The sequence below is a fragment of the Carcharodon carcharias genome, chromosome 10, assembly GCF_017639515.1.
Source record: "Carcharodon carcharias isolate sCarCar2 chromosome 10, sCarCar2.pri, whole genome shotgun sequence".
Taxonomy (NCBI): Eukaryota; Metazoa; Chordata; class Chondrichthyes; order Lamniformes; family Lamnidae; genus Carcharodon; species Carcharodon carcharias.
In genome coordinates, this window is record NC_054476.1 from 48,134,799 (window position 1) to 48,148,005 (window position 13,207).

General features: G+C 43.4%; 1 protein-coding gene across 1 annotated transcript in view; it reads right to left on the reverse strand.

The window, feature by feature from the left end:
- LOC121282826 (nuclear receptor-interacting protein 3-like) overlaps nucleotides 1-12,205 on the reverse strand; it is a 28,772-nt gene extending 16,567 nt beyond the window's left edge. Inside the window, exons 1-3 of the mRNA XM_041196642.1 lie at nucleotides 12,032-12,205; nucleotides 7,906-8,088; nucleotides 7,079-7,161 (exon numbers count right to left, since the gene is read on the reverse strand). Of these exons, the coding sequence (XP_041052576.1) occupies nucleotides 7,079-7,161; nucleotides 7,906-8,088; nucleotides 12,032-12,205 (440 nt within the window). The remainder of the gene's footprint in view (nucleotides 1-7,078; nucleotides 7,162-7,905; nucleotides 8,089-12,031) is intronic.
- Between the last annotated feature and the right edge of the window lie 1,002 nt (nucleotides 12,206-13,207).

Consider the following 13,207-nt stretch of genomic DNA (forward strand, 5'->3'; position numbering starts at 1 on the left):
GATGGGAGTTAGATAACATTTACAGAACACAGTGATAGTGGTGTAGTGGCAATGTCATTGGACTAGTAATCCAGATACCTAGGTTAATGTTGTGGTGATATGGGATCAAAATTCCACCATGGCAGCTGGTGGAATTCAAATTCAATTTAAAAGAAGACCTGGAATCCAAAGCTCGTCTTAGTAATGATAACCATATATCATTGATTGTCATCTGGAAAAAGTAACATCTAGGGTGGAGTTTGCACTAATTGTGGTAGCGGGTGGGTAAAACAATGTATTGTCCCAAACCTGTCTCATTATTTATACATTCCTGGGAAACACACCATTTCCATGGTGGGCGGGGTCTCATTTGCCCTTTCGCCATCACCCCACTGTTGCATCACACTGGCTGCCATGTTTAAAAGGCAGCCACCAGCACACTACCAGCTTACCACTGCTGCCCGGGAGAATTGGCCAGCAAAGGGAAAAAGACCGCAGCTCCCTGCTTTAATGACAGGTCCCTCAAGCGACTGCTGGATGCTGTGGGTACCAGGATGTCCTGTAGCCCCGCTCAGGCCGCAGGATGGGCAGCAACATGACCAATCTGGATTGGGAGGCGGTGGCAGCGGTGGTCAGTGCAACTACCTTCAGAAGAAGACAGCTACCCAGTGCCGCAAGAGGATGAATGATTTCTATGTTCCACCAGGGTAAGTGACTCTCAACTCTCAGACTCACAAACCCTGCACACATCCACAAGGCCATCACTCACTGCCAGTTCAAGGGACATTGCCATTTGCCCTCTCACACACACCTTCATTGTCTTCAGCATCCATGGGACCACTTACCACCTCCACAGGTCAGGCATGTCCATCATCCGGCCCAGCAGGCATCCTGCTTACACTTTCTTCATCTCTATCCATGCAGGACAAGCTGGCATACAACAATAGGGAGAGGTCGCAGAATACCCGAAATCAAGATCCTCATGGACTTTGAAAACAGCCATCCAGCTGGCTGGCCATGACCTGGACTGATCCTGTGCTGACAGTGAGACCAGTGCTGCTATACCAAGTGAGGATCCCGCAGTACAACATCCATCAGACATGAGTGATGTGTCCTCTTTCACAGGCCACTTCCATGCACTAATTATCTCTCCTTGCTTTCGCAGGCACATCTGCCAAACAGCCGGCAGAGTCCATGATCCAGGGCCTCCAACCAAGCCCCGAAGAAACCTCCAAAGGGGAATCTGAAGGCACCCGACTCGAAGTTCCGTCACAGCGCTCACCCACACCCTCCAACAGCGCAGGGACACACATCTCGGTGGGACCTAGCTCTAGATTAGGCACGGGATCACATACTGGAGAGCGCAGTGCACAGTTTGATCCACAGCAGACAGCAGCAGGGGCTTCTCAAGTCCCTGGCATTCATAAGGCTGCTGGAGGCCAGGAACCTGTTGAGTCTGAGTCAGATGATGAGCCTTTGGATTCAGTCATGTCACAGTAGCTAGAGCTGCAAAGAAAAGTTAGAGAACATCAGGAAGGGATATCCACTGCACTCAGATTGCAAGGCACGATGGAGGAGTCCATCTGTTTTCAGGCTGAGCTGATAGCGCTGGCATTGCACTGCACTGAGGTAAACATTGGCATGATGACAGCTGCCATGGAGACCTTGGTCCAGGACGTCGTTCCTGCACTGCTGCGCAGGCTTAGTTCCATCGCTGATGCCATAGTTAGCCTCCAACAGTGTGTATGTGAGAGGGGTGCTAGGCAGCTCGATCTCACTCTAGCTACCCCTTCTCCTCATAGAGTTAGCCAGGGGCTCTCAGGCACCCATAGGGAGGAGGATCAGCATGTGCACACCCCAGGATCATCCATCCAGGTGACCGGGAGTGTTCAACCCATCTGAATTTCCCTCTTCCTGTAACCTCTGCAGCTCCAGCCTCACAGGCCGAGGAGAGTGCCACTGCCACACAGCAGGACACCAAAAGCTGGCTGGGGCCCTCCAAGTCTCAGCCCTCCAGAGGACGCCCGCCAAAGTCATCACAGACAGGGCATCGCAGTCAGCAGGCTGCCTCCACCTCCGCTGTGGAGGTCTGGTGAGCACCAAGATGTAGCGGCAGGGTTAGGGCAGTTAAGAAAAAGTAGTTGCACAGCCTGGGCATGGGTGTTGGTCACTTGTACATACTGTTCACTATTGTCAATAAACTCCAAAGAATGTCTCCCTGCCTGTGGATCCTTGTTCTGATGAGCAGTATTCTTGTCACTCAGATGTGAAACCTTTCAGTGCAAGATAAAATGCAGGTGTCTCAGTCCAGCGCCTCTTCCCTGTGTTCTGTGCAGCCTTCAGGCAACAGTGATGGTCCAGCCTCACACTCCCTGGAAACATTACTGATGCCTGCTCCTCGGTGGTGCTGGTCATTGTTGCTAGCATGCAGTGGGCAGGTGCCATATAATTCTCGCATTCTCTCCGTGTGCTGTCAGGAGATTTAAGGTGGGGCTGGACCCCATCGCACCAGCGGCTGTGACAATTGATGTTTGCACCAGCTTCTGAAGGGCTCAGGTGGTGAAGGTGGACACAGCATCGGATGCATCTAAGGTTTCATGGCTGTGTCTCTATGAGATGGCCCTGATCATGGAGCGAGCTGCCCTCGGCCAGACAGGAGTCAGACATTCACAGAGGAAACGTGAGGATTCATGAAGCGTCTTGACTGCATGTTATCATCATTCTCCTGTGATCGAGCAACTGTTAAGGTCCCCACTGCATTCTGCATGACAGGAGCATTCTCACAGAGGCTTTTGGTGCTGCCATAAGCCAGACTGGAGTCAAACATTCACAACTGTGATGTTGCTAGGCGTCAGCCAGCCACAGCTCACTGTTGCTCCTGGGCAATGTGCGCAGAAGCCCCAGCAGTCCCTTCTTCCTGAGGTTGCTGCTACTGCCTTTGCACGGCCAGGAGCCTCTGTCACTCTCTCCTCTGTCTTCTTCACTCTCTTTAGGCCTTCAGGCATACAGCTAGGTCACAGGATCCATGATCCTGACTGGTCCCCCTGCAGCATGAAAGAGATAGAGAGAGAGACATGGTTAGCATGGGAGAACTTAGCATCCTTTCCTGGCCCTGTGTGACTGCCCGTTAACGCTTCCTGGGAAGTGCTGGCCACCCCTCGAATGGCCACAGATGAGTGTGCTGCATGGCTGCCCTGTCTGCCTGCGACGTGGGGAACATTGGTCCAAACTGGGATGCTGAGATTGCAAGGGGCTGTGAGTGCCTACAGCAGTGACTGCTACATGGCCAGCATTGACGAGGAGATTGTACAACTTGTGCAGTCCAACTGCTGTGCGGTTCAGTAAAGCGGTTGCAGACTTGCAGTCTGTGCTGGGGTTGGGGGGGTAAGGTCTGGATGGCACATTGGTGCCTCCGCATTGCTTGCGTGGGCCGGCAGACTAGGTGCCCGACTCCAATTATATCACTGTGGCTGCACCTTAACCGTCTCAGGTGCAGATGGATGGTCAGTTTATACAGGTGTCCCTAATACGTGGCCACTTCCCTCACCTACCCTGTTCTCCCCCACCTCGATTGCTTGCATGCGGGGTCCAATGCCAGGGCAGCAGTTGCCCCCGGACACCCCCGTCCCGAGTACAGTCACCTCCATGACAGGGCAGCAGTTGCCCCTGGACAGCCCCATCCTGAAAACAGTTTCCTCTGGGGCCAGGCAGCAGTCGTCCCTGGATACCACCCCCCAAAAACAGTTGACTCCATGGCAGGGCCGCACTTCATCCAGGCCCCCCCACGCTCCTAAAGCCTGCAAAGCAACAAGCGACCCTGGAGAGCTGTTGAAAATGATGCTGTTCACTCGCCTCAGTTCCCCCAAAGTGAAGGCCGCCAAGTGCACGTTGCCTGTGTGCTGTTGTGAAACACGTTGATGTGCTTTCCCACCAATGTGGACGGATAATCTGCAGGGGTCCAACAATCTGGCAGGATGGACTTTTAATGAGATGCTGATGTATTACAATAAGCTCCCCGCTAGCCGTTGGCGGGAAACACGGCCTACTGTTGATGGGCTAAGTGCGACCTGCCTTCCCGTCATTATTAACCAGATCGTACCATATTGTCCGTGACTGCCACCTATCATGCCCGCTGCCAGCAGTCACGTAGAATTCCACCCCTAGTTCATTAATGGCCTTTAGGGAAGGGAATTTGTCATCCTTACTTGGTCTGACCTACATGTGACTCCAGACCCACAGCAATGTGGTTGACTCATAAATGTTCTCAAGGCATGGGCAACAAATGGCCAAATTGTCACCTTGCCAGCAATATCCACATCCCATGAGCGAATAAAAAAAAATATATGGGGCATAATTTAAAAATATTCAGAGCAAAAATGTCTATGACGTATCAGTTTCAAGACGATGAATGTGTAGTAGAATGCTATACTTTCAATACAGGAATGCAGGGCTACACTTATGACTGTGATTTCTTCTTATCAAAATCTTCATCAGAAATATGAAACATCACCCATGATTTCCCAAGTAACATTGCCAAATTCGAATGTGCCAATGTAAGCGACACAACCCAATATGGTTAGTCATGAGCTCTTATATACAGACTTCCCCTTTCCACAGTCCTGCCTGCCTGCCTGCTTGTAACTACTACTACTAAGAGATCTGCTGTCATGGTATGTCACATGCATCTGTCTTGCGTCATCCTCACAGTGCCCAAGCTTATTTAAGAAAAGCAACCTAATTTGCTTTCATCTTACTTTTTTCCATACTGTGTTGTACATTGTAGCATAAAAGTGTGTGCTGTGTAAGATAAAATGTTCAAAATAATTGGGCTAAATTTGACCAGCCCTCTGGGGACTGGGTAGGAGGTGAGAAAAAGTGGGGAGGTGGAGTGCTCTACATGCTATGCCATTTTGTCAGCAGCAGAGAAGCTGTCCGGGAGGCCATGTGAGCCACATAAGTGGCCAATTAAGGGCCTATGACCATTGTTGCTGGCACTTTACCATTAGCAGGTGGGCCTTCTGGCATTTGGGGAAACCACCAAATAAACACTAGCAGCCTCCCAAAGGACTCAGTGGGAGGGCCCTTCCCTTTGTGCACTCTTTGGCCCATGGAATGTCCCTCTCCAGCAATGGCCTCAGGAATCTCACGCCCTTCTTGCCAGAGCATGTCAGGCCTATCACACAATTGAACAACGTTGTGTATGAATTTCAGTGCCAGGTGCAATGCCAGGTACATAGGCCGTACATCCCAAGGATTGGCTGATCGAATCAAATAGCATGTTCTTTTGGTATTTACATAGGCTTAAAATACTATATAGCAACCTACGGTTGTTCAGTAACTGTACTGGTTGAGTACAGACTGTACTCAACCAGCCTGCTCTTACAAAACCCAAAACAAAATGTCTGCAGTTAGATTTCGTGATTGGGTTACACTTGCTGAACAATCCTGAGTGCACTAATAGCTACACTAACAACCAATATAAGATACTCAGTGGAGCTTGTAATGTGGCTCATTTACGCTTAATATATATACATACATACATTTATATACCTGTTCTCTGCAAACAAAAGGAATATGTTCAAACTTTGCAGCTTTTTGAATTACCCTTGAGCTTGAGGAGCCTATAGTTCTCTGTTGCATTCTCTGTGGCAATGCCTTGGCCAGTCAGAGTCTTGCCAACCAGTCAGCACCCCTTTCTCCTGTAGTATGAATTGTGCCAAATTTCAAATGATGATTCTTGCATTTGTCCTAATGAGTGCAAGATGTGAAGCTTCGGCAACATGTCTCTCTTTTCAACAATATTGAAGTTCTGCACTTCCAAGTCTTTTCTTTTCTTCTGTTTGAAAACATTACAGAAAACTGCAACTGAGCTGATACTTATGTTAAGGCATCTGAGCAATGAACGGAGGCTAAACAACTTGGTGGGTTTACTCTGGCAAGGAGAAGGCTCAGGAGAGACACTATTCAAGATTGTTAAGGGAACAAGTGAATTGAACCCAATAATATGTTTAATATTGTGACAAACGCTAGAACCAACAAGCCCAAATTCAAGCTCCAAGACCTAAGATGCCCAACCTGTTTAGATTTAACTGTTCAACACAGATAGAGGTGAACATGAGGCAATCAAGGCAGGAGGGGTGGAAAAATTTAAGGGACAACTGGGCAAACATTTTGGGAGTGGGAGATTGAAAGGTTTTAATTCTTTGGGACCAACCAGATAGATTGCGGATAATTTGCTTGGAATAGTCTTGTAGTTTCCTATCATGCAAGATTTGCACCACCCAAATAATTATTTTCTGATTTATTACATCTCTTTTATGCTTATCAAATGAGCTTTGGCCATTATCTTGATGTCTGAATATTATTTTTTTTTAGAATACTGCTAATGTATTATATTCACACAAGAATATAAAATTAAAATGCAAAACTTGCATATTACTATCAAATTTTCAGTCTCAAAGCAGGTTCCCACTGCATACATTAATCAATAGATTTCATTTTAATTTACTTTTAAATTAATTAAAACAGTTGTCAGATTGAAATGCTAATTTTCTAATAAATTCAGTTCATGGAAAAGCCAGGAACAACCTATGGCATAATCCTGTTGTGTTGGTCACTTGATACAAACTTTCGATAGCTTCCATTCATTCCGCACCTCCCTCCACACCCACCTCCCCACAAATCCCTGATGCTTGGAATAAATGATTTCTAAAAATGTTCCCAATGTTATTGCACCACAGAAATTCATCACACATTCTACAATGTCATCTTGTACAATGTTAGCAAATGTGGAAAATTGTCTTTGAGACACTATAGATAGCATTGTTCCTTTAAATGTATTTTGAAGAATGTATTTCTGCTTGAGTTGTTTACAAATCCCAGCAGGCTGCCAGCCAGAACATGTCATTATTCCAACCATCTGTGGTGATGTCTGTAAAATTCACAATCTAGCTATTCTCATCCCATCATGTGAAAAAAAGTCACAATTCTGTCCAATAAACCATATAGTTTCTTGGCTGCAACATGAATCAGTACTGCCATTGGGTAAGAGACATACAAGCAAAAGAATTGTTAAATAAAGTGCTGCAACGTTACCTACCCTAGTTTATCCACACAGGCAGATGAAATGAGATTATATCGAGAACCAGTGTCAATCCGTACTTTCATCTCTATTCCAGCACACTTAAAAAAAATTAAAACAGATTTAGAACTTTCCAGAATACATTGACAAATGTGTATTACTGTGCAACTACAATAGTATTTTGCTGACATGGGTTGCAACAGAGATCAGCAGCCTGGTGAGTGAAAAATGTATTATAACAATCATTGCTAAACTGTGGATCAGGAATGTTGAACCTTTTAAAGTAGGGGGCTGGATCCATCGATAACAACTAGTCAGTATACCATGTATGATTTTTGGTCTGTCAGAATCCTTTTTAGAATCCAAACACTATGGGACTGAGACTGTTGGCAACACTATAGACACTCTGTCCTGTTGTAACTGAGATATGTCATTTTTACCCCTTGAGTTTTCTTCTTTAATTTCTCCTGTCCTAAAGGTGATTACTTACACTGGTTGGGGCTCACTGGCACAATCAAGCAGACATGAAAACAATCTATGCCATAGTTTATACAGTGAGGTTTGAATGAATAGGTACTTCAAATCAGAACTTTATTATATACACAAGGATGAATGCTGCAATGGTGCCACTACATCAGAACATGCAAATGCATCAAAAGCTCTGCAATAGAAGCTAAAACATTCAAAAATAACTGTACTGTGGTTTGTCAGTTTATATTTATATATTGATGTAGCTGAAATGAAAATATAATTATTTACACAGATGGGATAGTCTACAGTTAACTGACTTTAGTCATTTTGATTGTTCAGTTATGTTAGACCCTTTGTAAGGAATTGGCAATTACCTTGCAACGCACAAATATCAGGTCATCTTCGTGTGTTATTTTGTGAAGTTCTTGTTTAGTTTGATGGAAGTTTTTGTTTTGAATTGGAAATAAATTATTAGAAGACCATGTCCCTCGATTGTTGGCTTGGAATTTTGACAAGTTGGTTTCTAGTAAACGTCTCTGCAAAATGTTATGTGGTTGCTAAAAAGAAAATGTTTAAAAATACAACAAGGTCATACAAGAATGATGGGATTGACATCCTTAGCATTTATCTAGTGTTATCAAGTGCTAATTGAAAGGGGATTTCATACATTCAACTGTGGCAAGTACATGTTCAATCTATTTTTGCACTTGGAGTAAATCACCACCAGTACATAGGCTGAAATGGTACCAATCTTAATAGTTATTTTTCCCATGTAAGGAAGGAAAAAAGTAAAATGTTTTAGGTAAATACTGGCCAGATTTCACATTAATAAGTGAGGCTAACAGCAGTTACTATTATAATGGAGTAAAACGGATAGCAACTTCTGGTGTCCACATGCATAGTTATGCATGGAACTCCAGAAGCTGCTGTCAGAGATACTCCTCACTTGCATAGGATGCACCATAGCAGTCCTCATTAATAGACTCAGCATTGAAAGACATGCTATTAAGTGAACTTGAGGTGCTTGTCTTAGTGAAGATTCTAGAATCGGATTGGTTGAAGGGCCTCGCTGTTGCTTGTCCTGCTCATGCATGGCGCAGATACCCTGTTGAGGTATTCACACTGGATCAGAAACCAGGTTAGTGCAGGCCTTTGCTCTAAAGCCAAAGAAACTCTTTGGGCAGCTGTAAGCGAAATGACAGTGAGCACCATTCCTTCACTGCCGACCTGAAAAATTGGGACCATTAAAAGCCATGCAAGTAAGGAAAAAACTTCAGGGTTTGGCTGCTTCAGAAACAATGTGAGATGTTTTCATAGTATATTACAGAAGAGAAACAAGCCCTTCAGCCCTTCAAGTGCACATGAATGACCTAATTTAATTCCACTATCCATTTCAAGTTATTTTTACAATAAATTTAATTAATTCTATTTTAATAGAAATTATAGACTGTACTTCAACAATAGTCAGTGGCAGAGAATTCCACATTCTAACCACCCTCTCTGAAGGACATTTTTCTAACTTTCCACTTTTACAACTAGATTAAATTTGTGCCTGTTACCAGTTTCACCAACTAACAGACATCATAATAATAATGCTTCATAACCATTAAGGTGTGCATCAGGTCACCCCATAATCTTCACAGATCTAGTGAAAAAGTGCTCAGACTGTTAAATTTATCTTTGTAATTCTAACCCCCTATCCCTGGTAATATCATAGTCTATGCTGCATTATTTCATGAGCTTTTTTTTAACCATTCATTTCATTATGTCTTCCAAACAGCACATAATAATCCAACTCCCCAAAATAAGATTTTGTACTAACTCAAATTAACCACTGTGATTTTGAAATCTGTCCTGCTAGATAATAAACTATAGATTTCATCTGTCTTTTATATTAATTTTTCACTTTGTGCTGACATCTTTAATAACATGCCTTTCTGCACATTGAGGTCCCTATGTTCACCTATTCCATTTACAAATGCTGACATTTAAAGCACTTTCTTTCTCTATTCTTAATCAAAATATATTACTTTACAGTTTGCTACATCAAACTGCATCTGTGAAAGTATGAAAAAAAATGCAAGAAAAGACCATCGGGTTAAGCCTACTCCAACCAGCCATGGTGCAACCTTGTATGCCACCAACCCCTAATCATGCAACTTCAGGGGTAGTCTAAAATAACTTGTGGTCAATTCACAAAATGCTCCCCAGAATTCCTCTCCAACTCCCCAAGACAATGATGAGGGGTTACAGAAAACCTTGCAACCCATAATTCATCACAACGCCAACTAACAGGCAGCTTGCTCTCCATATCTGAAACTATCCTGTTTTCTCAGAAATATGCAATGGGCAAAGAGCGATAATCTTATTTAAAGGACTGTAGTGATTCTTTTTGTAAGTTTTGGTAATATATTCAGGAGATGATGAATCTGTGAAAATTACTATTATCTAAGAAATAATGTAAATCCTTACCTTTGGATTTTATCTACATGATCTCTAGTCCTATCTATCCATCTCAAATAGTCTGTTCATCCAGGCTAACTCCAATTGCTTTGTTATTTATAAAACCTCAATCATAATACATCTAAGTTGTCATTTCTTTAACGTAGATATCCCCAATTCTTGGAAGCTATAATTAAAACTAAAGACCTAGAGATCATCTGCCATCTATCTGCCCATCCGACCAACTTCCTGCTGAAGTCTTTCATGCTCCACACCATTTTCTACATCTCCAAGTGTGGTGTCATTGACAAATTTCAGTGTTTTCCCCTTGGTTTGGTGTCCAAGATACCCCTGATTTTATTTACACTATCTGTTTGAGAAGTGGAGCAAATCAGTTTCCATAAAATGGACTTTATTGTACCATCGAATGTTTGTGTCTGAGAAGTTGTTAGTCAAATGGAATGGTTGAGAAATTATGGATGTGTAGTATGTGCGTTCTGAAACTATATGAGCTAGACTTCCCAACTGCCATTATTCTAACACTGGAGTTAACCTGTTGAAAATAAATGAGTTAACAAAACTGGAATTTAAATTGTGTGGTGTGACTTAATTATTAAAATGTCTTCAGCTTTACAAACAAGTAGGTTTCAGATTATAAAATGTTAACATCTATCTAAACCACACATAGGTGAATTAGTTGTCAACATAGTTCTGAAATCAAAATAAGAACAATCTAAAACTTCTCTAGGCTTCACTATACATTGATCATATATTAAACAATAATATTCCTACTATATAAACCTCTAGTTCCAAATTTCCTTACAAACACTTAAAGGGTACATTTATGTTGGGTTGGATATGTTTTCCTGTTCTGAAGACGATCCTCACTGCTTCCCACATACAACTGCTCACGGATGACTACTCTAGTACAGGCTGAGAGTGATGTCTGGTGTCTGCCAACAAATGCCCTTATACCTTGGAAGGATCAAATTTGATTAGATCATTCCAACACATTTGGGGTAATTTTAACTTCTGGCTGTAATAAAACCATAAGACCATAAGACATAGGAGCAGAAATTAGGCCATTTGGCCCATCGAGTCTGCTCCGCCATTCAATCATGGCTGATAAGTTTCTCAACCCCATTCTCCCGCCTTCTCCCCGTAACTTTTGATCCCCTTACCAATCAAGAACCTATCTACCTCTGTCTTAAATACACTCAACGACCTGGCCTCCACAGCACTACACTATATATATATACGCTACACAAAAATGTAAACCGGCCGCCCGTTATAAACCTCTACGGATGTTTGTTTCTGAAATTCAGCACTGGACAGCGGCTGAACTCATCCAAAGTCTGCCATCCTATCTAATGAACAATGGGACGTAGCAGTACTGAGAGTATTTCTAGAATTATCAGAATAAAATATTAAACAATTAGCGCTTCAATAGACTGGCTAATATTTAGTTTAATCCCAGATGACGGGGTCCTCATACCGTAACAAATACATTAAAAATAATACAAAAACAAAAAATGCTGGAAAAACTCAGCAGGTCTGACAGCATCTGTGGAGAGAAAGACAGTGTTAACGTTTCGAGTCCGTATGACTCTTCCTCAGAGCTAAAAATGATAATCCTTTCAAATAGAGAAAGAATTGGATTGGATGTTTCACAGTTTCCTGAACGATGTATTCTCCCTCAAAGATCAGTGGGTGAAATGCGAGCAGTTGATTTGGTAAAACCGATGGTGAGTGATTCTTTTTTTCCACAGAACTCAAGCAAAGAAAATGCAAGAACAATCTTAAAGATTGGGGTTTCATGGAGATCCATGTTGAAGAATATGCCAGCACCTCACAGGACTACTTTGAATCTTCCGCCCTGCGAAATGTATAAAAATCTGTTTATGCCACTCCAAATGTTGATGGAGTGCGTATTTTTTCTCCATATTGTCAATATATTGTGAAAAAAACACATACAGGATGACCGTTGATGGCCAAAATAACGTTGCCTCACAGGTACCAAGCTAACTTGAGCTTTCCTAACATTAGACGGTCACTTACGGTTTCTTTGGAGGTTCCCAGTTTTTTGAGCCCGTCCAGGGGCAGTAGATCCGCCGAATCTTTATGAATGAACTGAACAGTCTGTTTCATCCGCCTCTGTTGGTGGAGAGAGGCAGCCTCTTTGATATCCATTTGCTGGCGTCGGTTTTCTCTCAGAATATCCGAGTAAAACATTCTCTACAGTCAAGAAAAGCGTCGCCACCAAACAACCAAGAAGTGAAAGAAAAAGCTAAGCAGTTGCCCCAGATCATTCAAAATCTCCCGATCGAAATGAGAAGCTTTTCTGAGGCAGGCAGCTTTTAAAGGGACGCGCCTTAGCCTTCAGTGATTGACAGAAACGTTCCAGCCCCCACAGATAATAAGGCAGGGTGCTCGAGAAGCACTTCTACTCAAACCAGCTCCTGCGCGTGAGTTTCACTTGACAGAACATGGCAAAGGTAAGAAAAGCTGTTTTCCACCATCTTATAGTTTGCACTGACCAGAAGGACAGGTAGATAAGGTGGTTAAGAAGACATATGGGATACTTGCCTTTATTAGTTGAGGCACTGAATACAAGAGCAGGGAGGTTATGATCGAGCTGCATAAAAAGTTATTTAGGCCACATCTGGGTTACTGTGTGCAGTTCTGGTGGCCACACTACAGGAAGGATATGATTGCATTAGGGAGGGTACAGAGGAGATTCACCAGGATGTTGCCTGGGCTGGAGCGTTTCAGCAATGAAGAGGGACTAGATAGGCTGGGGTTGTTTTCCTTAGAGCAGAAAAGGCTGAGGGGGGACCTGATTGAGATGTACAAAGTTATGGGGGGCATGGATAGGGTAGATAGGAAGAAAATTTTCCCCTTAGTGGAGGGGTCAATAACCAGGGGGGCATAGTTTTAAGATATGGGACAGGAGGGGGATTTGAGGAAAAAAAATTCATCCCGAGGATGGGAGGTATCTGGAACTCACTGCCTGAAAGGTTGATAGAGGCAGGAACCCTCAACATTTAAGAAGTATTTATATGAACACTTGAAATGCCATAGCATACAAGGCTACGGGCGAAGTGCTGGAAAATGGAATTAGGGTAGACAGGGGCTTGATGACCGGCATGGACATGATAGGCCGAAGGGCCTCTTTCTGTGCTGTATAACTCTATGACTGTAAGCCTAGCAGCCCTCTCAATGTCCTGGCAATTC